Source organism: Eptesicus fuscus, chromosome 7 (genome assembly GCF_027574615.1).
Source record: "Eptesicus fuscus isolate TK198812 chromosome 7, DD_ASM_mEF_20220401, whole genome shotgun sequence".
Lineage (NCBI taxonomy): Eukaryota > Metazoa > Chordata > Mammalia > Chiroptera > Vespertilionidae > Eptesicus > Eptesicus fuscus.
The window spans coordinates 101,138,606-101,163,849 of record NC_072479.1 but is presented as its reverse complement, the minus strand read 5'-3'; the positions used below and the strand labels follow the sequence as shown (position 1 = coordinate 101,163,849).

Below are 25,244 nucleotides of genomic sequence, written 5' to 3'. Positions count from 1 at the left end.
TGGTGAAGGGTTGTGGGGGAAGCGGGTTTAGAAGCTGCTGCTGGAGTTGGAGGGATGGGAGAGGGCCTGCTCTCCTGCCGGACAGTCTGGGGGCTGCCTGTCTAGGGGGTGCTCTAAGCTGTATCCACCCATTTTCACCACCCAGGGGTGTCCACTGGGCTGGAACCCCAGCTCAGCCACTGCTCCTGGGCTTCTGGCTTAGCCGCATCCCCTCCCCTAGCAGCGCCTGGCCCTGGGGGAAGGGGTGACAGACACAGGACACCCAGCAGAGTGGAGGTGGACAAGGTTTATTTGGGTCCTGCGGTAGTCAGGGCTGGTGCAGCCCCCTCCCCGGGCTCTCCGCCCCAGCCACCACCCGCCGGCAGTCTCCCCCGAGGCCGGGCGTCCCCGGGGCAGCCCACAGGGCCCGAGGACGCCGGTCGGACGCGACGGAGGGCGCGGCGGGAGCCCGGGGGGCAGCAGGCGCGGCGGCGGCGGCGGCGGGCACCGGGCCACAGGCGGCGGAGGCGCGCGCGGAAGTGGCGGGAGGCGAGCGCGTAGACCAGCGGGTTGAGGCAGGAGTTGGCGTAGGCGAGGCAGTGCGAGGCCAGGCGGCAGGCGTAGGTGGCCGGGCTGAAGGCGAAGCGGCCGTACCAGAAGCAGAGGATGAGCGCGTGGTGCGGGCCCCAGCAGAGCGCGTACAGCGCCGCCACCGCCAGCATGGCGCGCCCCGCGCGGCCCGTGGCCCTGCGCCGCGCCTCCGCCGCCGCCGCGCCCGCGGGGCCCACGGCCGCCCACAGGAAGCGCAGCGTGCGCGCGTAGGCCAGGCTCACCACGGCCACGGGCAGCAGGTAGCCGGCGGCGAAGGTGGCCACGTCGAGGGCGCGGCGGCGCGCGTCCTCCCAGGCGGGCACGCAGAGCTCCAGCGCGCCGTAGCGCACGGTGCCGTAGTAGCTGAGGTAGGGCGCCGAGAAGAGCGCCGCCAGCAGCCACACCAGGCCCACCGCGGCGCGCGCGTTGCGCGGGGTACGCAGGGCCCGCGAGCGCAGCGGGTGCCGCACGGCCAGGTACCTGCGGGTGGGCGCCAGGTCAGCGCGGCGGGCGGGCGGGCGGCGGCCCGCATCCGCACCCCCCCTCCCGCGCCCCCACCACGGAAACGCTGCGACGGGACCTGGGGGTTGGTGGAGCAGTGGGGGTTACCACTCGACCTGCCTCCCAGGTGGTGGTGATTAAGGGGGTTCACGGGCAAAGCGCTTAGAGAAGTGCCTGGAGGTACAGAGAAAAGTGACTTGGCCAAGGTCATCAGCTAGAGAGTGAGCCTGGATTTCACCCCAAGTTTCAAGCCATGAGAGCAGCTATGAATGATGTCAACCCGGGCCAGGCATGGGTGGTAATACATATCTGAGTTCTTTCGTGTATTCCTTTTCGCCTTCATTTCCCTCACAGAGCCCCTAGCATGTGCCAGACCTGGTGCGGGCACTTGAGACACAGAGACCTTTTGGGGAAGCTCATAATGGAGTTGGGGAGGGCAGGATGGTCCCCTCAAGCCCGCCCTGCAGGTGCCCAGAGACTGGAAGGTGGCGGCCAGAGAGCTGCTCCTTTCCTCTCTCCCATCTCCCCTTTGGGTCCCCCGTTCTCTCTCTCCTAAGGCCAATGAGCATCTGTTCAGGTCTTCCCGCCCCAGCCCAGCCCCAGCCCGGTTCCAGGCACACCTGTCCACAGAGACGGCGGCCAGCGTGAAGCTGCTGGCATACATGGTGAGGTAGATGAGCAGGTGCACAGCCTTACAGACCAGGGCCCCAAAGAGCCAGGCGTCCAGCGTGTAAATGGCGGCCTGGAAGGGCACGCAGCACAGGATGAAGCAGAGGTCGGCCACGGCCAGGTTGAGAATGAACAGATCCGTGGTGCTGCCCGGCTCCTGCCAGGCCTTGGGGCCGGGCTGCAGCAGCACGGCCAGCACCAGCCCGTTGCCCACCGTGCCCAGCAGGAAGATGAGGGCAAAGACCACAGGCACTGCCACAGCCCCCACACTCCCTGGGCTGTCTAGCGAACTGTTCTGGGCATCAGCCATCTCTCCAACAGATGATCGCCTGGGAAGAGAAGCTGGACGTCTCAGGCAGGGCTCCCAGCCCTGGTCACTTGCCCCAGGGTCGTTTCCTCCGCCTGGGCCTGGCTAGATCTCCTGGGCTAGAAGCTCCTGGAGGGGGTGGGGTGGGGGGACAGAGACCTACTGTGCAAGCTCCTGGCAGTTACACTGGTGTCTGAGGGGTTCTCAGCTTCCTAGAGAGCACCCCCATAGTGCTATGTGTGAAGGGCTGATGGGGAGGTGAGGGACACCTCCAACCAACGATGCAGGTAAAGACACAGGGAGAGAGGGGGAGGACATGGAGGGTGAGTAGAGGGGGACCCCAGCCTCGGGAGCAGGTATAGTTCCTTCTCAATGGGGGATCTGAAGCTCAGGGGAGACTCTTGGACATGGGTCAAGGCCAGCAAAACCTGGGTGACATCCCTGCATCATTGGAGAGTCCAGTTTGGTAAGAGCCCCACAGTAGCACAGCTGGGAACACCATGTATAGGTCCCTGCCCCCCCCCCCCTTTTGCACATGAGGAAGTCAAGGCTCAGAGAGGGCACACGGGAAGCTGAAGATCACACTTTGAGTGGCAGATGTGGGGCTGTTGCCATCCTGGTACTGACTCCCAGGCTGGAGCGCTCATGAGAGCCTGTCTGTAACAGGTGCTGCTGTGAAAACCTGTGTGCGTGCATGTGCGTGTGCACGTGTGTTTGTGCAAGCGGTGTCCTCCCTCACCCCTACCCCACCCCACATCGGCTGCTACCTGCGGATTCCCCCTGAAGCCTGGGACCTCTAGGTTGGTGGGACAAATTAAGGGCAAGGGGGAGAGGCAGGGGGAGGTAAGAAAATAGATGCCCCCCCCCCCCCCCCCAGCATGCAACAGACCCTCCCAGTGCAGGATGGGCAACTCCTACCTGGATCCTGGGCACTAGGCCCCCGCTTGATCCTGGGTGAACCAGTCAGGCTGAGGCTGCCTCCTGGCTCCGTGGCCACCACTTGGTGCCTCCCTGCAGATGGAGAGCTGCCTCTCACTTCTCCCTCTTCTCCTTTAAGGCCCCTCCTCTGCTGAGCCGGACTTGGGCAGTCCCTCCAGAGTGCCCAGTGGCCACCTCCTCCTCAGTCCCGGATTTCCCCCAGGTGGCATGCTCTTCTGCCAGGCTCTTCTCTGCCTCTTCGCTTTGCTTCCTTTCTGCAGTGAGTAACCCATTGATCTTGCTCTCTGAGAACTGCTTTGTAGTTAACCCCTCTGTGCCCAGGGCCCTGCCTGAGGATTCCACTCCCCATCCTCCCCTCTCCCTGCTCCAACCCAAGTTGAGAAAGGATTCCTAGTCTTGAATGGGGTGTCGTAGGCTGGGAAACCAGAATGAGTCCCTTTTCTGCATTCCTCAGGTGGGACTCCTCCCCCAGACCCCGAGAACCTTGAGGCCTATCAGCGTGGTCCAGGGGTTCAGTCTGGCTGGAGACTGGAGAGTTTATGTACCAGCCTAGAGTCTTGCTTTAGCCAGAGGGCAATGGGGAACTAGTAAGAAGTTCTAGAGCAGGGATATAACCTGCCACTTTATTCTGTAATTAGTTTATCACGGCTGCGGTGAAAAGGATGCACAGATTGGGAGTGATCTAACGAGTGACCTGTTAGAGGCCTCTTTACACGCAACAGCCAAACAGGTTAAAGGTCTTGGAGAATGGCTGACCTCTTAGAGGAGTGGACCGCATGGCCAAAAGGGATAGAGGCCAGCACCTAGGGGACGCGGTGCCGACTGCAAGGAGTTAAGGGAGCGAAGAGGTGGTAGGGACTGCACGGTCTTTCTAGAAGCTGGGAGGGTGGAAAGAATGTCCAGGGGGAAGTCTGGGAGAGTGGAAATAGTATGAGGGGGTGCTGACGGAGCCAAGCCTTGCATCAAGGCCAGAGGAGCTAGGGAACTCCTCAAAAGCGGCTCCTTGCAGGCCCCGGGGTTCTGTGAGTGCTCAGAGTGCTGCTCTGAAGCCTGATGGCTCTCACCCCAGCTGCAGAGCATCTTCGATTTTTTGGAAGCAGAGACCCCCTAAACTGAAGGTATTCGGACTCAGACCTAGACTCTCCAAATCTGAATCCAGAGCTAGCAGACTGATTAAGGCATTCCCGTGGGATCTTATGATCACTGAAAGGCAGACTTGGAGGATCCTACTCAGTGTGCTGGGGTTTTAGGATCACAACCACCCTTTATGAATTGAAAGGAACGCACCAACGGACTCGCAGAAGCCTGAACTCACTAATGTGGCATGCCTGCACCTGGGAAGCCCCGAGATCCCTGACATACTGTCCTACCTCCCCTTGGGGGCTCCCAGCCCACAGGCCACTCCTTACTCTTGGCTGGGCTCCGGCAAACTGGGGGCACTCCCAGCAGCGGTGAAGCTGAGCAGCTTTGATGGTAGACGCAGAGCGGGGGACGGAGGGACCACAGAACGCCTGGCCTTGGGGCCAGTAGGAGGGCATGTCCTCATGCCTCAGCACCAGCGCGCCTCTAGCACCCTCCTCCCTTCGCTCTGATATCTGTTCCTGGGGGCCACAGCTTGAACCCCGTGCCCACTGCAGGGGATGTGGATTGTGTGCCCTGGGAGCGGTCCCCCGAGCCCCCAGCCCTGCAGTAAGAAGTGCTGCTGACCCATGACCGGCCCTCAAGCCTCTTGCGAGTGTCCAGTATGTGCCCAAGCCCAACTGCATGCAACCTGAGCTGCTGCTGCTCATGGTGCTTCCTACGGCCCCTCCGGATGGCAGGGGACCAGGGCTACCACATGCTGGTCAGCCGCACGGTGCGCCAGTGGCCAGGCCCAGGATGTCACAGCCCTACAGCTGCTTGTGTTGTCCATCGGGGGAAGCTAGCCAACAGCTAGTGGACCTGAGCCGGGTGCTCTGGCTCCGCTGGGTAGGGCGCACCCACGGTGATGCGACAATGATCGTGGCTGCCAGGTATGTATTGTGCCGCCGGCAAAGACCTTACGTATCAAGCTACAGGCTATGCACCCTTGCTGCGGTAGCAGTGCATGTGGCACCAGGTGTCTTCCCTGGTGGTGGCAGCATTCAGGGGTTCTTGCTGATGTGGCCACAGCAGCCCCTTCCCCTGGCTGCATCCCCCAGCACCCTGGGCTCCTCGACCCCAGCCTCAAGCTCTTCCAGATCACAGGTTAGGACTTCCAGAACCCCAGTGTTAAGATCCTGCAGGGTTGGGCTGGAGCTCAACCAGATAGTCCACCCCAAGATTCCCAAGGGGGTGCAGGGCATCACAGACCTTGTCCCAGTTCCCTGTTAATAAGGGCCTTTTCAGCCTCCCTGCTCTACCCCAGCAAACTACGCAGGAGCTTCCCAAGGCTAATCACTGAGACCGGAGCCATCCCCCGCCCGCACCAGGTGCCCATAAGGCTGAGTGGGGAGGGCGATGGAGAAGGGCTAGGCGCTAGGGGAAAAGACTGGGGGGGGGGGGGTGTATCATCTCCCTTAGGGACGCAGCGAGGCATGGTGGACAAAGGTGGATGGGGCCTTCACAGCAGCCAATCACCTCCTGGCCTTGCCCGCCAAGCAGCCCCGAGTCCAAGGCCCGGAGTCTGGAGGGGCGGGGCCATAGCGGCCGGAGCCTGAGCTCGCGGCGCCCCCTGGCGGCTGATCATCAGGCCATTAGGCCTTGAGATGAGGGAGCAGGAAGGCCGGCATTAACATAAATCCAGGCTTCGTGCTGGGCAGGGGGGGTGGGGATGGGGCACACACAGAGGATGGGGCCTAGAGTGGGCTAGAACACAGGGTCCAGGCAGCAGGGGCCTCTCCAGTAGTGACCCCCATTCTTTCCTTTGGGGCTTGAAACCTCAGCCTCTCGTCCAAACATGGGGTGGGTGTCCAGCCTTCTTATCTGGCAGCTGTGAGTCTTTGGATGGGGAGGAGCACAGGGTGCACCAAGGCTGGACTCTGGAGGCTGCAGAGTAGGGGTGGGTGGCGTGGGAAGGGCCCTGCAGGGCTGATGCTCGGCTCCCTCTCCAGCAGCACAGGGTTCAGCTGAGCCAGACGGTGGCCCCTGCTGTCTTAGCCCAGCGCCTGGGTCTCATCTTAATGTGGGGGAGGTGTTCAGCTCTGAGGTCTACTCTCAGGAGCCTGCCCACAGAGCCCGGCTCCTGCCTGCTTCTTCGATCGGAGCAGACCACCCTGCTCAGAGAGAATAAAGCAGACCAACGCGTCACAGCCAGTTTCCACAGTTGTTTCACACTCATGGCCACAAGCACAAGCCTTGCCCCAGCCTGGGCCTAGGACTCTGACAGGGCTCAGAGCCTCTGGCCTGGGTGATGATCAAAGGCCCCCCTTGTCGCTGTGGAGGGAGGGCTCAGGGCAATGCCCCGTGCCGCCGCCCCACCTCCACAAAGGCCTCCACGCAGCGGTCAATGTCCTCCTCACTGTGCACTGCGGAGATCTGTACCCGGATCCGGGCCTTGCCCTTGGGGACCACTGGGTAGCTGAACCCGATGACAAAGATGCCTGGGAAGGAAGGTAGAGAGAGCCAACCTGGGGCTCACTGGAGCCAGGCAGGCTTTGGGGCATGACATACAGCTCCTACTTTCCTAAGGATCGCAGAGGGCAAGGCGGCAGTCCATGGTCTCTTCGACATGGATTGCCCCGGGGCCGGGGTTTCCCACATTTGGACAGCTGGTCAAAAAGGGGAGTAGGGTGGGGACAAAGGGGAATATCACAGTCTAGGGGTTCGTTCCTCCCTCTTTTCTCTCAGGACCCACAGCCAGTCCTTTCGTCCTGGTCTCCTCACCTCTCTTTAGCATGTCGTCCGCCATGCAAGAGGCCAGCCGGGCATCACCCAACATCACCGGGCAGATGGGGTGATTGACTCCCGAGATGGTGAAGCCAGCAGCCTTCATCTTACTGCGGAACCTGTGGGCACAAGCAGGGCGTCACAGGTCCACTGGGGGGCTGTGGATCATTCACACCCACTCCTGATGGGCACAGGATCCAAGATCTGTGCCTGAGTCTGCAGAGACCAACAAGACAGAGGTGCAGAGTCAGAAGGTCAAACGGGGAGCCAGGCAGAGGAAGAAACAGACCGAAAAGAGTGAAAGACAGAACTACATAAGATGGGCAGACCCAGGGTCATCTGCAGGGAAATGGGAGGAAGAGGCCAAGCTGCGTCCCGGTGAACCCGGCGGGGGAGGGGGTGTGAGCAGAGGCAGCACCTGTAGGCAGGGGCTGGGCAAGCACCCAGGGCAGCCTCAGCAGCTCCCCCCCCAGCCCTCCCCACCCCGCCAGGGACTGCACCGCTGGGTCTTGGCTGCCATAGACTGGACAATGGCGTTGTCTTCCATGAGCATGTCCAAGGCCTTGGAGGCACAGCCGACGACAGCAGGCGGCAGGCTATTGGAGAAGAGGTAGGGCCGGGCACGCTGCCGGAGCAGGGACACCAGGGGCCCAGGCCCCGTCGTGTAGCCCCCTGAGAAACAAGGGCAGAGGTGGGGGGTAGCCAGAGCCTACACTAAGCCCCTCCCGAGAGGAGAGTCCATGCTGCCCTCTTGTCCGCAGTCCCAGGTGTCCCCTCCCCACCTTCCGAGACTCCTCTAGGGCCCTGCATGTGGATCAGGGGACCCCAGGGCACAACCCTGTAGGCACCTGATGCTCCGCCCAGCGCCTTCCCCAGGGTGGAGTTGATGATGGTGACCTGGTCCTTCACGCCCAGCAGCTCATCCGTGCCCCTGCAAGGAAAGCTGCCACTGCCCCTATTGGCCGCCTGAGCCCTCAGCAATCATGGGGGGAGCTGGAGGCTGGCCTCCTGGTTTCCCACCCACCCTCCGAAGCCCGACCCAAGGCCTCAGGTGCCACATGCTCCCACCGTCCTGTGGCCCCCAGGAAGCCAGTGGCATGGCATTCGTCCACGAAGACCAGGGCATCGTATCGAGAGGCGAGGCGGCAGATCTCCTGCAGGGGCGCAATGTCGCCGTCCATGGAGAAGGCGCCATCAGTGGCCACCAGGCGGAGTCGATGCTTCTGCAGGGGAAGGCAAGGACAGGCAGCGGCTGGTGTCACGAGCTGGGTGAAACCACCCACCTTCTGAGCTACTTGGGGCTCTAAGAGCTCATTTTGCCCAGTGCCCCACACAGAGGTGGGCACATAAGCACTCTAGTATTGGGACTGGAACATCTCCCTCATCCCTGCCTCTCTGAGCCGTACCCACCCCTTCCAGGGCAGTCTGGAGCACACTTGGCCCTGAGAGTGAGAATGCTCTGTGTCCCCTTCAGAGGGCAGCGTGGGGTGGGGCCAGTTCTTCCCATAAGTTCATCCCACCACTATGCCTAAGAGCAGGCGTCCTCAAACTACGGCCCGCGGGCCACATGCGGGTGTTTTTGCCGTTTTGTTTTTTACTTCAAAATAAGATATGTGCAGTGTGCATAGGAATTTGTTCATAGTTTTTTTTAAACTATAGTCCGGCCCTCCAACGGTCTGAGGGACAGTGAACTGGCCCCTGTTTAAAAAGTTTGAGGACCCCTGCCTAAGAGCCTGCCACACATAAGGTACCCAAGGTGGCAGGATGCAATGGAAAAGAGCTCTGGGTCTGAGGGACGTGGGTTCAGATTCGGGCTGTTTCAAATTGTGCGGGCTGTCTGTGAGTGTGGAGTGGGGCTTGAAGATAAGCCCGGCCCTAGGCCCTGGAAGCCCCGGGCCTTGCCGCACCTGAGCCTCCTGCAGCTTGGCCTCTAGATCGGCCATGTCCAGGTGGCGGTAGCGGAACTTGTGGGCCTTGCAAAGACGAATGCCGTCGATGATGGAGGCATGGTTCAGCTCATCCGACAGGACTGCGTCCTCCGGGGTCAGCAGGGCCTGGAAGAAGGCAGTTGGAGTAGAGCCATCACCCAGCCACCTGGTGTTCCCCCTCTCCTATGATTCCCCCGAGTCCAAATTTCACTGCCAGCCAGGGCATTTCTTTGGGCAGGAGCCCTCTGCCTCTCTCTGGGGCCCCTGCCACCCCCAGCCATCCAGCTGATGTAGGTTATCCCCCAAATACCCTGAAAGATGGCCTCCTTGCAAGCCTCAGGATTCTTTCTGGAGCACCTACTGGCCTACTCTGAACTCCCTAAGAAATGATCACTGGAGCCTCTAGCCATGGCACTGGCACCCTGCCAGGTTCTCCTGACTGCCCACTCCTTCTACAGCCTCCCAGGCCTCACCAACTCCCACCCATGGCCCCTACACACCTCAAAGAGGCCAGCATTGGCATCAAAACAGCTGGGATAAAGAATGGCATCCTCGCGCTGGTGGAAGTGGGCTATCTTTGCTTCTAGATCCTTGTGGATGCTCTGAAGAAAGCGAGTGCGACAGGTGTTAATGCCTGCAGGGTCACATGGCACAAGTCCTGGGGACAGAGGCTTAGGTCATAAACACACCCAGCCTAGAAGGCCTACAGCCTTGGCCTTTCCCTTCTTTCTTCACAAGGGTTCCTCAGAGCCAACAGGAATCTGGCAGATGCTTGGTGTCCCTTCCCGGTCGGCTCTTCTTTTTGTAATGAGGGCTGGACAGTGAAATTATGGGCACTGATGGCAAAAAAAGATGTGTCTTGCTAATATCAAACTGAGTGTCTTTTTTTGGTTGCTTTATGGCAAAGAAGAGAATTACATAAGTAACTCTAAGTTCATTTGGATCTTGAATTCTTAGATTTGAGAGCTGTCCAGTCTGGGTGAGGATTTGGTTGGAAAGTGCCCTGAGAGGACAGGTAATAATCACAAGCAGTCAGGAGCATGGACTCCTGAGCCAGGCCATCTGGGTTCAAATCCTGTGAAAGCCTGTGTGCCCTTAAGTAAGTCACTTCACTTCTCTGGGCCTCAGTGTCCTCTTTAACAGGGACAAAAACAACACTTACCACCTAGGATAGTTCTGAGCATTAATGAGGTAATATTTGTAATGTTCTTAAAACAGTACCTGACCATAGTAAGCACAGTAAGTTTCATGTTTACGTAAGTTTATTTTAAAACACTACAAAATAAAATAACCAACATTCATTGAGCACTGCTGTGTGTCAAGCACTGTTCTAAGCATTTTTAATTGTATTAACTCTTTAATTTGTAAAGATTCTATTAAGTACTATTATCCCCATTTTATCAATAAAAGGATTGAGACACAGAGAGGTTAAGTCACTTGCCCAGAGTAACACAGTCAATAAAAGGTGGTGCTGGGCCCTGGCCGGGTGATTCAATTAGTTGGAGTGTCGTCCCATACACGAAAAAGTTTTGCGTTCGATTCCCAGTCAGGGCACATAACTAGGTTGCGGGTTCAGCTCCCTATTGGGGTGTGTATGGGAGGCAACAAACGATGTTTCTCTCTCACATCCAAGTCTCTCTCTCCCTCCCTTCTCTCTCTAAAATCAGTAAACATATCCTCAGGTGAGGATTAAAAAAAAAAAAAAAAGTGGTGCTGGGAATTGGGCTTAGGCCGAATTGCTCCAGAACCCTCTACCTCAATCCCTGCCTTCTATTCTTCCTTCCCTGTAGGACAGGTGGACTCTGTTCTGCAGGTGGGAAAATAGATGCTGGAAGAGGGGGTTTCTTGCCCAAGGCTTCACAGCAAAACAGAAGCCTGAACCCAATCTTTCTATCGGACAGCTCTGGGGCCGAGAGTGGCCCACAGCCCTGGGATGGGATGAGCTGAGCTGGCTAAACCAGCCCTGCTGACTGTGGGAAGCAGACAGCTGGGGTCAGTGCCCAATGCCAGGGACAAGGCCCCACTCTACCCGCCCCCTTCTCCACATCAGCCACCGTATACCTGGGTCCCACAGATGAAGCGGACAGAACTAAGGCCAGCTCCAAACTCCTTCAGGGTCTGCAAACCTGCCTGGATCACCTCGGGGTGGCTGCTCAGGCCCAGGTAGTTGTTGGCACAGAAGTTAAGGATTTCTGAAGTGGGGGACAGAGAACAGACAGCAGCTCAAGGCCCTAAGGAAAGGCCTTGGAAGGTGTCAGTGCTAGGCCCTGGGGACCCAGGCAGTAAATGAGTCTGGATTCACCCTTGAGGAGGCACCAACCACACAGTATGATCCATTCTGGGGCAGAGGCCAGGATGGGGAGCTGGGGGCCCCTAGGAGGCACTGAATCCACCAGCTACAGGAGAGGAAGGGTCAGGAATGGGTCTGAGTGGCATCTTGAAAGATGAGAAATTTAAACTCTGGCTCTGAATCACATTCCAACCCCCCCCCCCCCCCCCCCCCCCAGGAGGAACTCACAGGCTCCTCCTGTCCCTGAGGACACCAGCAACCCCTCATCTGAGTCTTGGTTACCTCATGGGTAAATGAACAGGGTTTGGTCAGATGCTCACTGTGGTTCTCAAACTTCACTTACTTTGCTGCCAGATACAGAATCACAGGGCAAAAAGGGGTGCCTCTGAGACCTGGACCTTGAATTGTACCCGAGGAGGAAAGGGAGGTTTGAGGAAGGTTCACTCAGCCTGGGAGAGGCAAAAAGGGATGAGCATCTGGGGTCTCCTAATTTCCCATCTTTTGACCTGCTCCAAGCTTCCCTGGGGAGGGGGAGGCAGGGATTTCCTGGGACCGCCATTTTACAAATGAGTGCAAAAGCACCAAGGATTCCACGCCTACTTCCTGGGCAGAGGGCAGCCTTTATAACCAGTACCCACTTGGGACCTGGCACAGACAGAGGGAGACCGGTGGTCCATCTCCTGGTGTGACTCCTGCAGCAGCCCATGCGCCCCTTGCTCGCTGAGACTGGCCAGGAAGTTGGCCTCTCTGGCCCATTAGCTGACCTTCCAGCTCCACTGCACCAGAGGACCTGGACTGAGCCCAGCTCTGCCTGCAGCTCGCTGGGGGCTTTGGGGCAGCTCACTTGTGGGCTTTTTTATGGGTAAAGCGGAGAAGTTTACAGAAGTCCACGTGCAGCTCAGGCCTGCACAAAGCAGCCGCTCCAGAAATGCCGGTTTCTTGTTTCACCTTCCCATCACCCTTCCTCGTAGCAGCTGGGGACCCAGCTGGGCATGTCTCTTTTTTCTCACCTTCTCCCAGGGCTGGGGCTGGCCCCCTCTGCCCTCTTAGTCAAACAAGTGCTCAAGGGCAAATCACCTCCCTTCGTGGAAACAGGTTTAACCAGATTAAACACCGAGTAACGTAGGTCTGATGGCTGGAAAAGGGACCCGTGGCTACGAGCGCAGGACCTCCATTCAGCGCAAGCCTCGGAACGGCCCTCTCAACAGCCGCCCAAGTCCAACGACTCCCGGGAGGGGGAGTTACCTCCGGAGACGCCGTCGACGCGGATGCGCGGCCCCTGACGCGACGTGATGACCCGCTCGCTCTTCCAGGTGCCAGCCCCGCGGATCCCTTCCAGCTCCTCCTCCAGGATGCCACGCAGCTGGGCCAGCGCCGAGTGCGCGCGGCGGCCGGGGGCCCGGGAGAGCGCGGCGCCGAGCACGGAGACGGCCCACATCGCACTCGCTTCGCCTACCCCGCGCGAGCGCGCCCGCCGGTCGGGAGCCCAGCACACCGTGGCCGCGTTACGTGGCCGGGGGCCGGACCCTGACAGCCAATCGGAGCGGGAAGAGCTCCCTCGAAGGGGCAGGAAGGCGGGCCCAGGGGCAGGTGGGCGGAGCCAGGCGGGAGGCGCAGAGGGCGAAGAGTGGATTGCTCTGTAAGTTGAGACCCGAGCGGTTGGTGAAGGGGGAGGCAACGCGCCGGGGCCCAGCCCACCAGACCCCATCCCAACGCCCGCCTACACACCCACCTCTGGGAGGGATTGCTCTGGACCCCAAAGGCCGCGGCCAGAGGCACGTCCGGGCCCCTCCAGCCCTGAGGTTCCCGTTTTTGTGAGCTCTTGGGACCCTCCCTCCTTTCTCAGGTGCGAAGGCCCCCAGATTTCTCCCCACGACTCCCCCGCCCAATTGCTCTGCCTTCTCCAGTGTTATAAGTGAGGAAAAACACCGCCCAGGTTTTGTCCTTTTTCAAATTTTTATTTTAAAGTTTCAAAATTACAAAGACAGCAATTCTTCCCGGCACAAATAACACTTGTGGGGTTTTTTTACAAAAGGGGGGGGGGGAGGCGGAATACGACGCGAACTGCGCCTTTTCCTACGTTATGAGAAAGACTGTACAGGTTTTTTCTCCCAGCTCCCGGGTGTGAAACTAAGTGCTAGCTCTAAGTAGGTATGTACACATTTACACGCACAGACACGGACCTAGCTGTAAACTACTTAGCAATTCAAAGTCGACTGCAGTATGTCTTACTGTCCACTCCCCGCCCGCCCCCACCTACCACTACTTAGAAAAGACTCGGAAATACAGAGGTCGGGACGTGTTCAGGCGGCGCTGGCAGGGCTGGAGACTCACCAGACCACCAAAGCCACCTCTTGTACAGGAGGAACCCAAAAACCAGGGGAATACAACCCAATGGTGTGGAAAAACCCAAGTTTCAACAGGGCACACTGAGGCACTTGGCTGACTGACTTCCCCACCCTTACCCCAAAGTTTCCACTCCCACAACAGGAGACTTTCCGAAGCCACAAAGACACCCCCCCCCCCCCCAATGGCTAGTTTCCAGCTGAGAGAAGCCACAGCTCCTCAGACCAGCTGTCACCCCCCTCCCCCCTTTAGGACAATAGGAAGCCACGGGACAGACTCGCAGAAGTGAGGAGGAAACTGGACTTGGACCCCCGACGGCTCACCACTGGGAGGTGAAGTCTGGCCCCGAGAGGGCTTACTCCACCGCCCTAACTTGGTGTCCAGCGGCTGCCACCCCTCTCCTCCCCAACAAGGTCCTGAAACTCCCAAGGGCTGCTCAACTTAAAGGAAAACTCACTTGTCTCAAAGATATTCCTACAAATCTTACAATTCCTGGGCTCCCTCTCAACTAGCCCAAACAATCCCCGCCCCCCCATCCTCCATTTACCTTCATAGCGAACAAGCCATCCACCTAAACAAAACACACAAACCCACCCCGAACCCTAAGTAGATTAATAACAAATTAACAGAACAAAATATAAGTACATTCTCATCATTACGGAGATGAGATAGTTTTTTTTTTTTTCTTTTGCTGTCCTTGCACGACTGGTTAAGGAAAAATGAACTATTCCCTAATTTCTAAGGAATCCAAATTCTGTCTCACATCAAGTCAGAATAGAAAGGGGCAAGGGGGCTGCAGATGAGGAGTAAGAGAGAAGAAAGGAGAAAAGTATTTACAGAAAATAGGAGACAGGCAGGAGTGTCCACAAGAAAAGCTCCCTTGTCACTTCTTCTTGCCGGCCCGCTTGGCACTGGACTTGGCTTTGGGCTTCACCGGTTTGGCCTTCTTAGGCTTGGATGCCTTGACGGGCTTGGCTTTGACAGTCTTGGGTTTTTTGGTTTTCTTGGGCGTGGCAGCCGCCTTCTTCTTGGCCTTCTTGACCGGGGCGGCTTTGGGCTTCTTGCTGGGGGCTTTGGAGGCCGCCTTCTTGGGCTTGGCGGTCTTCTTTGGCGTGGCCACCTTCTTGACTTCCTTCTTCGTCTTCTTGAAGGCCACCGACCTCTTAGGCTCGTCGCTCTTGGCCAGCCGGAAGGAGCCCGAGGCGCCCACTCCCTTGGTCTGCTTGAGGACCCCGGTGGTCACCAGGCGCTTGATGGACAACTTGATCTGCGAGTCGGCGTTCTCGCCCACCTTGTAGTGGCTCTTGATGTACTTCTGGATGGACTGGCGCGAGGAGCCGGCGCGGTTCTTCTCCGCCTGGATGGCGGCCACGATCATGTCCGAGTACTTGGGGTGGTCCGTGGACTTCTTGGAAGCCTTGGCCCGCTTGGGCTTGGCCGCAGGGGCCGACGTGGAGTTTTCGGTCATGGTGGGCCGCCTGGTCCTGCTGTGGAAGAATGCGCCTTCAAAAGGGCCGGCCCCCGTCGGAGGCCGAGGGGAGCTGCAAGATCGGCTTTCGCACCCCTGGCTCCCTGGGACCGGGCTCGGGTGGAGGCAGAGCTCGCTGCGCGGGTTCTGCGTGGCTCAGCCCCGCCAGCCGGTCGGTCTGCCTCTGCGTGCGGCGGCTGCGGTTCTGGTTCTGCCGCCGCCTCCGCTGCCTCTCTTTTCCCAGCTCCGCGTCTGGCGCTCGGGCGGCGCATCCGGGTATTTAGCGGCGGCGGGCGGACCGCGGTGAGGACAGGGCTGCTGGCTGCCTGCTCCGGGCCCGGAATGGCGCTGCGCCGCCGCCATCTGTGTTTCTTCCGCCGAGCAAATCCGACCTTTCCCCTCGCCCCGGGCCTTCCCGCTCCCCGCCGCCGCCCGGGGTCGCTGCCCGGCTCCCTGGGCTCCCCCGCCAGGCGGCTCGCCGGCCTGGCCGCCGCCCCCCGAGCCCGCAAGGCGCCCCAAACGGCGCCGAGGACCGCTGCTGCGCCGGCACATTTCCCCTTTGCGGGGGGCTGGCTCTGCGGAGCCGGGGAGCCCCGATGCGGGAAACCCCCCGTAGCAAAGCTCCCACCCTGGGGTTCCCGGGGATCCCGCTCCCGGCCCGCTGCGGGGTCCCGCAGCCCGGCGGTGTGGCCGGAAAGCGACCCCAACTAACACACGCGGCCCCGAGCCGGGCGACTCCCAGCCGGGCCGAGCCGGGACAGGGGGGAGGGGTCGCTCCCCCGGGGTCCGGTCACCTCTCGGGGGTCATCCCGCGACCGGGCCCCCCGCACCTCTCCCCCATCTCTGTCCATTGGGCCCCTAAGCAAACTTTCTCTGGGAGAGTTGGAAGGGCACTTTCAAACTTTGTCCCTTCCCCCTCCTCCATCGGCTCTCCCCCAGCGGGCCCCCTGACCTCTGCGGTGGGGGTTCTCTCCTGAGGCCGAACCCCCAGTGCTCCCGGGGCCCCCTGAGACAGTGAGGAGGGGTCTTCCGAGTCGCCTACTCCCCTCAAAGGCCCCCACACTTCCCATATATCTTAACCGGGAATTCATTTATATGCCTCCCTCAGCCCAGTTTTGGGGTGTCAGAGGCAGAGCCCGCTGCCCACACCCCTGGGGCCCAGCCTGGGGGTGCAGTCCCCCTCCCCAGGACCCTCCAAGGCGGGGGGTCTCGGGGCGGAAGGACCACGACCCAGGAGCTGCCCCTCAGGCTCTAACCAGAGCCGGTGCTGGGGGCGCCTGGAGAGACAAGGCGCTGCGTGCCTCGGGGCGCGGGAAAGCGGGGCTCTGGGCAGAGGTCGAGGAGGGGGTCGGCTCCCGGTACTGACTCCTCCTCGGAAAGTGTGCGGTCGTTCGGGGAGCCGGGGCCGGGACCACCGCCATTTTGCTGGGAGGATGCAATGTCTTTGTTAAAATGTACACATCTTTCCCCGTCTTTGGCAGGTACAGACGAGGCAAGCAAGGGGTGCCATCGGCTTTAGAGGGCCTGGAGGGGCTCTGAGAAGATTTAAGGGCTCAGAGGCCAGCAGAAGGGACCTCAGAACGCCTGGGACAGAGCCCCTGGTTTGCGACGGACATCCCACTCACATGCAGGGTCCTGCTTGGCAGGGGCCCTGGTTTGAGATCCTGGGATGCCCGGTCCCTGAGCCACCTCCCGCACCAGACCCGCCTTCCTTCCCTAAGCAGAGGCCCAGCACTCTTCACCCCAAACAATGCCCTGGGCGGGGGGGGGGGTAGCTGGTCCCCGAGAAGAACGGGTCTGCGGCGCGGCCCGGGAGCGGTTCGCAGACCCCGGCTGTGGAGCCGGGAGGGGAGGGTTGGAGGGCTTAGACGCGGGACGGGGTCTTAGCCAGGATGCGGGGGAGGGGGAAAGGCTCGTTCAGGACTCGGAGGCCAGGGAAATTAGTGGGTTCCCCCCACACCAAGGGATGGATTAATCCAAATGATTGGGGGAGGGAGGAGGCCAGAGCCGATTCCGACGCCTGGCCCGGGCTGATCTGGGTGGCACAGGTGGGGAAGGGAAGTGACGAAGGGCCGGTTCGTGAAGAAGGCTAAGTTCTTATTCGGTTTATGTCAATGACCCCGAAGTTCCCTGATTGGAAAACACAACGTTCCGGTGGGTTTGTTTTGGCTGTTTTCAAAGCCAATTCTCCTGGCTCCGAAGATCTGGATGGGGAAGGAAACAGGTATCCAAATAAAGACACCCCCCAGGTCGGAGATGTTCCACCAACATCCTGCACCCCCAAATCCGTGCACCTCTTAGAATCAGCACTGGATGAATCCAATGCCGTAATGACGAAATAATTTTATTTTCACGGCGCATTACAATTTGCAAAGTGCTCTCCACCCGTTTTTTGGTCCTTTGCGCCTCCAGCCTGGGGAGGCATGCAACGTGATCACTCCCCCTATCACCCCTCTTTTTTCCGCGGCGGCCGAGGGACTCCTTCGGGTGGGTGGGGGGGCGCACGGTTAGGTTCAGCTCCCTGCGACCCCAGGCTTGGGTTTGATTTTGTAGCTGTCCCATCCCCATCCCTGTCCATCCCAGCGACCTGCAAATTCTCTCCCGGAACTGGAGCCAGAAATGGAGGGGAGGGTCGCGGGGGCTTTCCGCCGGCGGACAGCCCACCTCCCCTGTTGGGGAGATTTGAGAGGAGGGGCGGGTTCGGCAGGGGTTGCCCCAGAGTTGGGCGCAGAGTCCGAGACCGAGGGCGGCAAGGTGAGGAAAGGCTGCCCCTAGATGAGCTTGGCCGCACTTGGCCTCTGCAGGGCCCCACCCGGGCCGGGGAAGGCTGCTCCCGGCAGACGGCGGAACTCCCTCCTCCCCCTTGAACGCGAGCCCTTTAAAATCCCGGAGCCGCAGAGATGCGGGCAACTCCTCCTGGGAAATGTAGTCTCCGGCGGGCGCCGAGCCCCGCACTGCGCCCCCTGCCCGGGACCCGGAGAGCCTGGGGACAGCCGGGCGCCCAGGGCGCGGGGGGAAGGTCAGACGTCCGCCCGGTCGGGCGCGGAGAGAACGCCCCGGCCTCCCTGCTGTTTTTTTCAACCTGTTAAAAAGGGGGCTCCAGCTCGCTGTGGGGTTGGTGTGAGGGTGAAAGGAAATCCTGTACGGAAGAGTGGAGATCGCATTAGAATTCCAGGAGTCATGTTTTCACTAATGTGCATGCGCCACGTTTATTGAGCCTTGACCCATCACATCTTCATTTTTCAGGCAGGAGGTCTAGAATGGCTAAAGGACGTGTCCAAGGGGGGGGGGGGGGCGGGGAGGCAGCGTGAGGGAGGGTGACCCCGGAGGGTGACTGCTGACGGACCCCCAAGCCAATGACTTTCCCGCTGCACCGCTGTGGTCTCCTGAGATCCTGTAAGAGGGCACTTCCTCTGGGCTTTGGAACCTTAAGGAATTCACTTGACGTGTGTCAGTCACTGGGATTGGTAGGACCTCTTAAAATTAACCAACCTGAAATAATCCTTATACCAAAGAGAACTGTGTTGGGGTGACAGAGTCTGTTCCCCTGCAGCTCCTAGGTTATACGCCTGTGCAGCGTGTTACTGGACTGAATACTGCAGGCAATGTAACACAATGGTAAGTATTTGTGTAATACTTGACACATTCCTAGGGTGGGATGGCTGTCATACGTGTGGTCCTGTGATGACTGGAGTGTTGTTATACGGCGCATGACGGTATTCAGGCTTCTTTTAAGAGTAGAGAAAATTTTGCCTCCCAGTGCCCGGATGAGGTCAGAGAGTTATGGCTGGCTGTCCTTGGGGCTCTGCTTTTTACCCCGAGGAGAGGAAAAGAATAAATTACCCGGTGTATAGTCTCCTGCTGCTGCTGTAACAATCACCCCAAACTTGGTGGCTTACAGTTCCAGAGGTCAGTAGTCCAAAATGGGTCTCCTTGGGCTAAAATCAAAGAGTCGACGGGTACGTTTCTTCTGGAAGCTCTGGGGGGAAGACCCATTTGCTGCCTTTTTCCAAGCCCAGCGGCAGCCTGCATTCCCTGGCTTGTGGACCTTCCCATCACAAAAGCTATCAGCAGTTGATTGTTTTTCATGCTGCCATCTCTCTGGTTCTGACTCGCCCACCTTCTTCTTCCCTCATTTAAGGACCTTTGAGATTCCATTGGGCTACTTGGATAACCCAGGGTAGTCTCCATCTCAAGGTCAATCAATTAACAACCTTAACTCTCCCTTCTCATGAGACATAACATATTCCCAGGTTCCAGGGGTCAGCACGAAAACATCTTTGGGGCGCCATTATTCTCCTTCCCACACGCAGCTATCCTATCCACATGCCTACGTGGGCAGGGGCTGGGGGGTGTGAGCAGCCTCCCTCCACACCCACTGTGGCACCGCGTGGGGCTCAGCTCGCATCCAGGGCTGTTCCCGTTCTGCAAACCCTGGTTGGGCAGAGAGCTGGAGGAGGGCGGGCACTTTTCCGTCACCTTGCAGCAGTGTGACTGGTAGGAAGGAGGGAGACTGCAGGAACCCTCTGGCTGGACTCTGTCAGATTCCTCATGTCCCTAAATGCCCATCACTTCTTCTTTTCAGTCCTCACCCAAGGATATTTCTTCCAATGACCTTTAGAGAGAGAGCGGGAGGGAAGGAGGAGGGGGAGAGAGAGAAACATCCATGTGAGAGAGACACATTGACTGGTTGCCTCCCGCACATGCCGTGACTGGGGCCAGGGATCAGACCTGCAACCGAGGTACATGACCTTGGCCAGGAATCAAACCCGGGACCCTGAGGTCTGAGGGCCAATGCTCTAACCACTGAGGAAAAGTGGCCAGGGCTGCCCGTCACTGTTCAATTTAAAGAGTCTAAGTTACACCTACTCAAAAGAGTAACCACAGAAGCTTGTTGAGAGGAGGGGACCCAGCCCTCCAGGGCATGGCGGCCAGCACTCCTGAGTAGCCAGGGGTGTACTCTGCTGGCCTCTCCTCTCCCATCCCCCATCCCTCCATCTCTAGGTCTTGCCCCATTTCCCTCTGGAGCCGCTGTTCTCCCGTCCACCTCCTTCCCCCATCTGCCTCGTCCCCCTCACAGGATGTGAGCCTCAACTCCAACTGTAGGAGTCCAAGCCCTGCAGAAGCGGGGGAGGCTCAGGTGGGTAACGGACAGACCAGGCACTGGGCCTCCGCGATGTCATGGCAAATTGTGATTGTCTGCATTTCAAGAAGGAAAGCAACGGGGGGCTGTGAGGGGGGGTGACAGGCAGGCTCCTGTGGATCAGGTGCCAGGTAGGCTGTGTGGCTCGACGGGGACAGGGAAGGGAGTGTGCATGAGGTGCCATCAGAGACGGGCTCCACCGAGGGAGCACACGGGGACTTTAGCCGCAGCAAGGGGTGTGAATTTCGTTCTACGCGCACCGAGAGGCCACTGCAGAATTTGAAGCTCAAAATTTTAAGTTTCTTTTACAAAATTAATCCAGTTGTTTTAAGATAAAAATTTAAATGATAACCAATATCATTCATGCTAGAGAATGTGCAGCGTATTTGTGATTCTAAAACTAACATGGAAACGACTGCGCGCCCATCGCCCACGTGACCATAATAAACATCACCAGTCCCGGAGGCGCCTGCTCTGTGTCTCTCCCTGACCAAATCTCTGACCTTTATCCTCACGTTACGTAAACAATTCTCTCGTTTTCCTTTATAGTTTTCCCATACATGGACTTCTTCCCGTACACGATACAGCCTCATGTTGCCTGGCGTGGGACCACACACCGATGGCACCCTAGTGCGCGTGTTTCCTCTGTGACCTGCTTCTTTCGCTCAGCGTCATGTTTTTGAGGGTCATCACATTGGTGCAAGCAGCTGAGGCTCATTTGTTTTCACTGCTTTTGTAGGGCCTAAAGTTTCTACAATTTTGGGGGTCCTTCTAAAAAATATGTAAAATTTAATAAAATATTAGGTAAAAGCTGAATTTATATTTAGAAGGAGAAGAGAACTCACAAGTTGTAGATTTTTTTAAAAAACTGGTAAAGATCACAAGCATCACGAAATCCAGAAATATATTATTCTTACTAATTACTGTCTGATCCTCGTGACGAGGGTCCCTCACAGAGCCTTACAGGGGACTTGAGGGTTCCTCTCAGGGCCTTGCAAGGGGTTTGGGCAAGGGAAGGACCCTAAAACTTCAGTGAGATCAACTTCACAGCGAATCTGTCCTAGAATGTGGTTCCACTATAGGAAGAGGCCACAGTTCGTCTCCATTCTACCTGTGATAGGATGGCTCCCCAAGATGCCCTGATTCCTGGAGCCTGTGAATATGTTGTTACCTGACAAGGAGGAATTACGGTAGCAGATGGGGTCAAGGTTGCTGAGCTGGAGATAGGAGACTATCCTGGATTATCCAGGTGGCTCAACATAATCACAAAAGTCCTTTTTTTAAAATATATTTTATTGATTTTTTTATAGAGAGGAAGGGAGAGGGATAGAGAGTTAGAAACATCGATGAGAGAAATATCCATCAGCTGCCTCCTGCACACCTCCTACTGGGGATGTGCCCTAAATCAAGGTACATGCCCTTGACCGGAATCGAACCTGGGACCTTTCAGTCTGCAGGCCGACGCTCTATCCACTGAGCCAAACAGGTTAGGGTTCACAAAAGTCCTTAAATCGGGAAAGAGGAAGGGGAAGAATCAGACCCAGAGAGATGGCAGCATGAGAGACTTGACCCACCATCTCTGGCTTTTAAGGGAGAAGGAATGCAGGTGGCCTCTGGAAACTGGAAAAGGCAAATAACAGATGTGCCCCCTGGAGCCTCAGGAGAAGCACACCCTTCCAGCACCGTGAGTTAGCCCGGGAGACCCATTTGGACTACTGGCCTCCGGCACCATAAGGTAGTGAATCTGTGTTGTAAGCCACCACGTTTGGGACGCTTTGTTACAGCAGCCTTAGGAAGCTCATACACTGCCACGCTGGTCGGACACTTGGGTGGTTTCCAGTCTCTTGCTCTCCAGTGTTGCTGTGAGTTTTCTGCTGTGCGGGTCCTGGTGCAAACAGCGGGGAGCTGCAGAAGGCGTGGCTCCCGCTTTACCACGTCCTGCCTGTGCTTTTCACAGCCCGCCCTGTGGGTGATGGATTAGGGAAGGGCAGAATGAGGGTGGCAAGACCAGGAGGGGCCATCTCAGCTACGCAGATACTGAACTAAGGAGCGGGCAGTGGAGGTGGGAAGAAGGGGGCAGGTGTGAGGAATATTTGGGGGAACAAGTCCACAGGACCTGCTGAAGGCTTCATGGTTGGGGGTTTCGGGAGGAACCAGAAAGACTCCCAAGTTCCTGGAGCAGAAGCAAGGAAGGGGTGGGACCCCGAGGTGGTGATGGCCAGGGAGCCTGGCTCCGGGACCCTTGCTCGATGGGCCTTCTGCTCCCCTGCCCTTACCGCAGCTCTCCTGGTCCTTCTCCGCCTCATGCTGAGGAAGCTGACCTCTCCCTGAAACCCTTCATGGGCTGAGAATCAAATGATGGACAAACACACTCCCGGGACAAAGGAATGAACACGCAGGTGACAGCTTTCACAGTTAAACTTTAACTAGTTTAACTGAACTGAACTTTAACTCACTCCTAAGATTTAAAGCAACAGAACACATCACCGAGACAAAGACGGAAGGTTTTGATCCTTAGCCATAGTTTAATCTCCAAATGTCTAGCCCAGTGGTCGGCAAACTCATCAGTCAACAGAGCCAAATATCAACAGGACAACGATTGAAATTTTTTTTTTTTTAAATTTCTTTTGAGAGCCAAATTTTTTAAACTTAAACTTCTTCTAACGCCACTTCTTCAAAACAGACTCGCCCAGGCCGTGGTATTTTGTGGAAGAGCCACACTCCAGGGGCCAAAGAGCCGCATGCGGCTCGCGAGCCGCAGTTTGCCGACCACGGGCCTAGGGGATGCTGAGGAAAGCAACCTATGGAAAATATGTGTGGAGGATCCCATTTTATAAAATAGGGAAATCCAAGCGCCCCCTCCACGCTTGACCTCGGGACCCTTCCGTCCACAGGGTATGTAACAACAGTTCACATTTCCTGATCTTACTATGTGCCTGACCCGGTGCTGGTGTGGGCAGGTGAGCCACGCTCAGAGCCAGAGGCCGGGCATTGTGGGGGGCAGACGCCAGGAGTGGCCTGGGCTGGAAGTTTTGCTGGACCCACCCATGCTGACATCATTCCCGCTTCAGAGCAAGGACCGAGCTGGTGGCGTGCAGGAGGCCTGGCCCTTGTGGCCTCCTTTGACCAGGGAGCCCCTGGGATTTCAGACTGTTCTGGAAGAGACCTCAAGAGGGAGATGCTGGGCTTCGTACCAATGACTTCATGGGCGCAGGAGAGACTGGTTAAGTACACAAGCACCGGGCACAGTGAGCTCCGAGCCGAGCCGGGCAAATGGGCCGTGAGTGGGCGTGGGTCCGCACCACATTATTACTCACAGCTTTCTGTGAGACGTGGAAGTGGGTCACGGCAGGCCTTTGTTTTTTATTTTAGACCCTAAAAGCAGTCATTTTCAACCGGGGAGCTGCAAGAATTTCTAAAACATGCAGTACCTGACTAGTCAGGGGCACTGACCTCTTTTCCCTGGGATTGTCAAATAAAAACACGACAACAGCCAGCACAGCAGCCGTCCGGTGTGAGTGAATGGAAATTATACCTATTCTTTGGTCAGATCAGCAAAAAGTATATTTTTTAGCGTGTCTCCGAATTTTAGTTATTAGTTTATGTGTGCCACGAGAGGAAAAAGGTTGAAAATCACTGCCTAAAAGTGTTTTAATTTTACATACCAGTATAATTTCATTACGCACTAGTTTTAATTGATATACCAGTTTTAATTTTAAAAAATGTTTTTAGAGAGAGAGGAAGGGAAAGAGAGAGAAAAACATCAATTGTTTGCCTCCCATCTGCCCCTGGACAGGGGATTGAACCTGCAACCTTTTGGTATACGGGACGACACTCCAACAAACTGAGCCACCCAGCCAGGGTTCTTCCTTTTGCAATAAAGAAAGAACCTTTATAATGTCAAAAACATACATATGAGGAAAGGCAAAAAATAAAAAACAAAAAACCTTCAGAGTAAATATGATGAATGGTAAATATATATTTTTATTGATTTAAGAGAGGAAAGGAGAGGGAGAGAGAGATAGAATCATCATGATGAGAATATCATTGATCGGCTGCCTCCTGCACACCCCCTACTGGGGATCAAGCTCGCAACCCAGGCATGTGCCCTTGGCTGGAATTGACCTCGGGACCCTTCCGTCCACAGGCCAAGCTCTATCCACTGAGCCAAACTGGCTGGGGCTGGTAAGTATCTTTACAAATCCTTACGAGGAAAATGGTAACCCTGATGGGATAAAACTCATAAAAAGATAACTTACGGACAAGTAAATACCAGTAGCCACTTTGATCTTTTAGGGAAGCAAAACCGTGTGGCTTGAAACGATAGCCATGCCGCGGCTGTCACCTCTCACGTTACCTGAGGCTTTTAGAAATGAGAAGAGTGCTGGGAATGAGCTGGGCACTCCCTTACCCGATCACAAATGCACAGGGCATGAGAGCAACATGTTTTGTTGTTGTTGTTTTTTAATAATTTTTTTTGCCTTTTTATTGGATTTCTTGGGGGAGATCAACATGTTTGGATAACAGTTTGCCTCTAGGGATCAAGAGCCTCCGATTGGATCTAATCATGAGAAGAGAACTGGGCAAACCAAAACTGAGGAACGTTTTCCAAGATGATGGACCTGAACCCTTCAAAAACGTTGAAGTCACGAAAGACTAAAAAGTTCCAGATGACAGGGACAAATAGACCCGACAACTGAATGCAATATGTGACCCTTGATTGGACCTCAAATTTATGTATTTATTTTTTTAAATATATATTTATTGATTTCAGCAAGGAAGGGAGAGGGCAAGAGAGATAGAAATATCAATGGTGAGAGAGACTCATTGATTGGCTGCCTCCTGCACGCCCCCCACTGGGGACCAAGCCTGCAACCTGGGTATGTGCCCTTGACCGGAATCCAACCAGGGACCCTTCAGTCCATAGGCCAACACTCTATCCACTGAGCCAAACCAGCTAGGGCTGGACCTTGAATTTAAAAGACATTATTGAAACAATTGAGGACATTTGAATGCGGATTGGAAATTAGATAATATTGTGCCAGTGTTCCATTTCCTGAGGGTGCTCATGGGTCATGTGGGTGGGTGTCCTTTTAAGAGATGGATACTGGAGGATGGAGAGTGTCAGGATGTCTGCAACACAACATTCGGCAAAACGTATAACATATGTGTTCAGACAGAGAGAGCTGACAGGTCTGTGTGTGTAGACATGGAGGACGGTAGCACCAGAGAGAGAG

At 56.9% G+C, this 25,244-nt stretch overlaps 3 protein-coding genes across 4 annotated transcripts; all 3 read right to left on the bottom strand.

The window, feature by feature from the left end:
- Positions 1–284: 284 nt before the first annotated feature.
- On the bottom strand, positions 285–2,050 carry GALR3 (galanin receptor 3). Its single transcript, XM_054718561.1, has 2 exons — positions 1,692–2,050; positions 285–1,050 (listed from the first exon to the last, which is right to left on the bottom strand). The coding sequence occupies exons 1-2, from the start codon at positions 2,048–2,050 to the stop codon at positions 288–290; spliced, it is 1,122 nt and encodes a 373-aa protein (XP_054574536.1). The 3' UTR covers positions 285–287.
- A 4,205-nt stretch (positions 2,051–6,255) lies between these two features.
- GCAT (glycine C-acetyltransferase) lies at positions 6,256–12,533 on the bottom strand. 2 transcript variants are annotated; one of them, XM_054718560.1, is made up of 9 exons: positions 12,296–12,533; positions 10,822–10,952; positions 9,261–9,362; positions 8,740–8,886; positions 7,901–8,055; positions 7,681–7,775; positions 7,333–7,504; positions 6,830–6,951; positions 6,256–6,546 (listed from the first exon to the last, which is right to left on the bottom strand). In XM_054718560.1, the coding sequence occupies exons 1-9, from the start codon at positions 12,486–12,488 to the stop codon at positions 6,395–6,397; spliced, it is 1,269 nt and encodes a 422-aa protein (XP_054574535.1). In that variant the 5' UTR covers positions 12,489–12,533; the 3' UTR covers positions 6,256–6,394. The 2 variants fall into 2 exon arrangements, with proteins under 2 accessions (XP_054574535.1, XP_008142865.2); XM_008144643.3 differs by having other exon boundaries at positions 7,681–7,763; positions 12,296–12,532.
- Positions 12,534–13,572: 1,039 nt separating this feature from the next.
- On the bottom strand, positions 13,573–15,136 carry LOC103288880 (histone H1.0). Its single transcript, XM_008144645.3, has one exon. It carries the CDS (start codon positions 14,862–14,864, stop codon positions 14,280–14,282), a length of 585 nt encoding a protein of 194 aa, XP_008142867.1. The 5' UTR covers positions 14,865–15,136; the 3' UTR covers positions 13,573–14,279.
- Positions 15,137–25,244: the final 10,108 nt, after the last annotated feature.

Bases quoted from the DNA above. Each gene is read 5' to 3' on its own strand.
- GALR3 (XM_054718561.1), bottom strand. From the start codon at position 2,050: ATGGCTGATGCCCAGAACAGTTCGCTAGACAGCCCAGGGAGTGTGGGG. The intron at 1,051-1,691 runs GTGTGCCTGGAA...GCCCACCCGCAG, and splicing joins GCCGCCGTCTCTGTGGACAG to GTACCTGGCCGTGCGGCACC.
- GCAT (XM_054718560.1), bottom strand. From the start codon at position 12,488: ATGTGGGCCGTCTCCGTGCTCGGCGCCGCGCTCTCCCGGGCCCCCGGC. The intron at 8,056-8,739 runs GTGCGGCAAGGC...CTTCCCCTGCAG, and splicing joins CCAAGCTGCAGGAGGCTCAG to AAGCATCGACTCCGCCTGGT. The intron at 7,776-7,900 runs GTGGGAGCATGT...GGGCAGTGGCAG, and splicing joins TTCCTGGGGGCCACAGGACG to CTTTCCTTGCAGGGGCACGG.
- LOC103288880 (XM_008144645.3), bottom strand. From the start codon at position 14,864: ATGACCGAAAACTCCACGTCGGCCCCTGCGGCCAAGCCCAAGCGGGCC.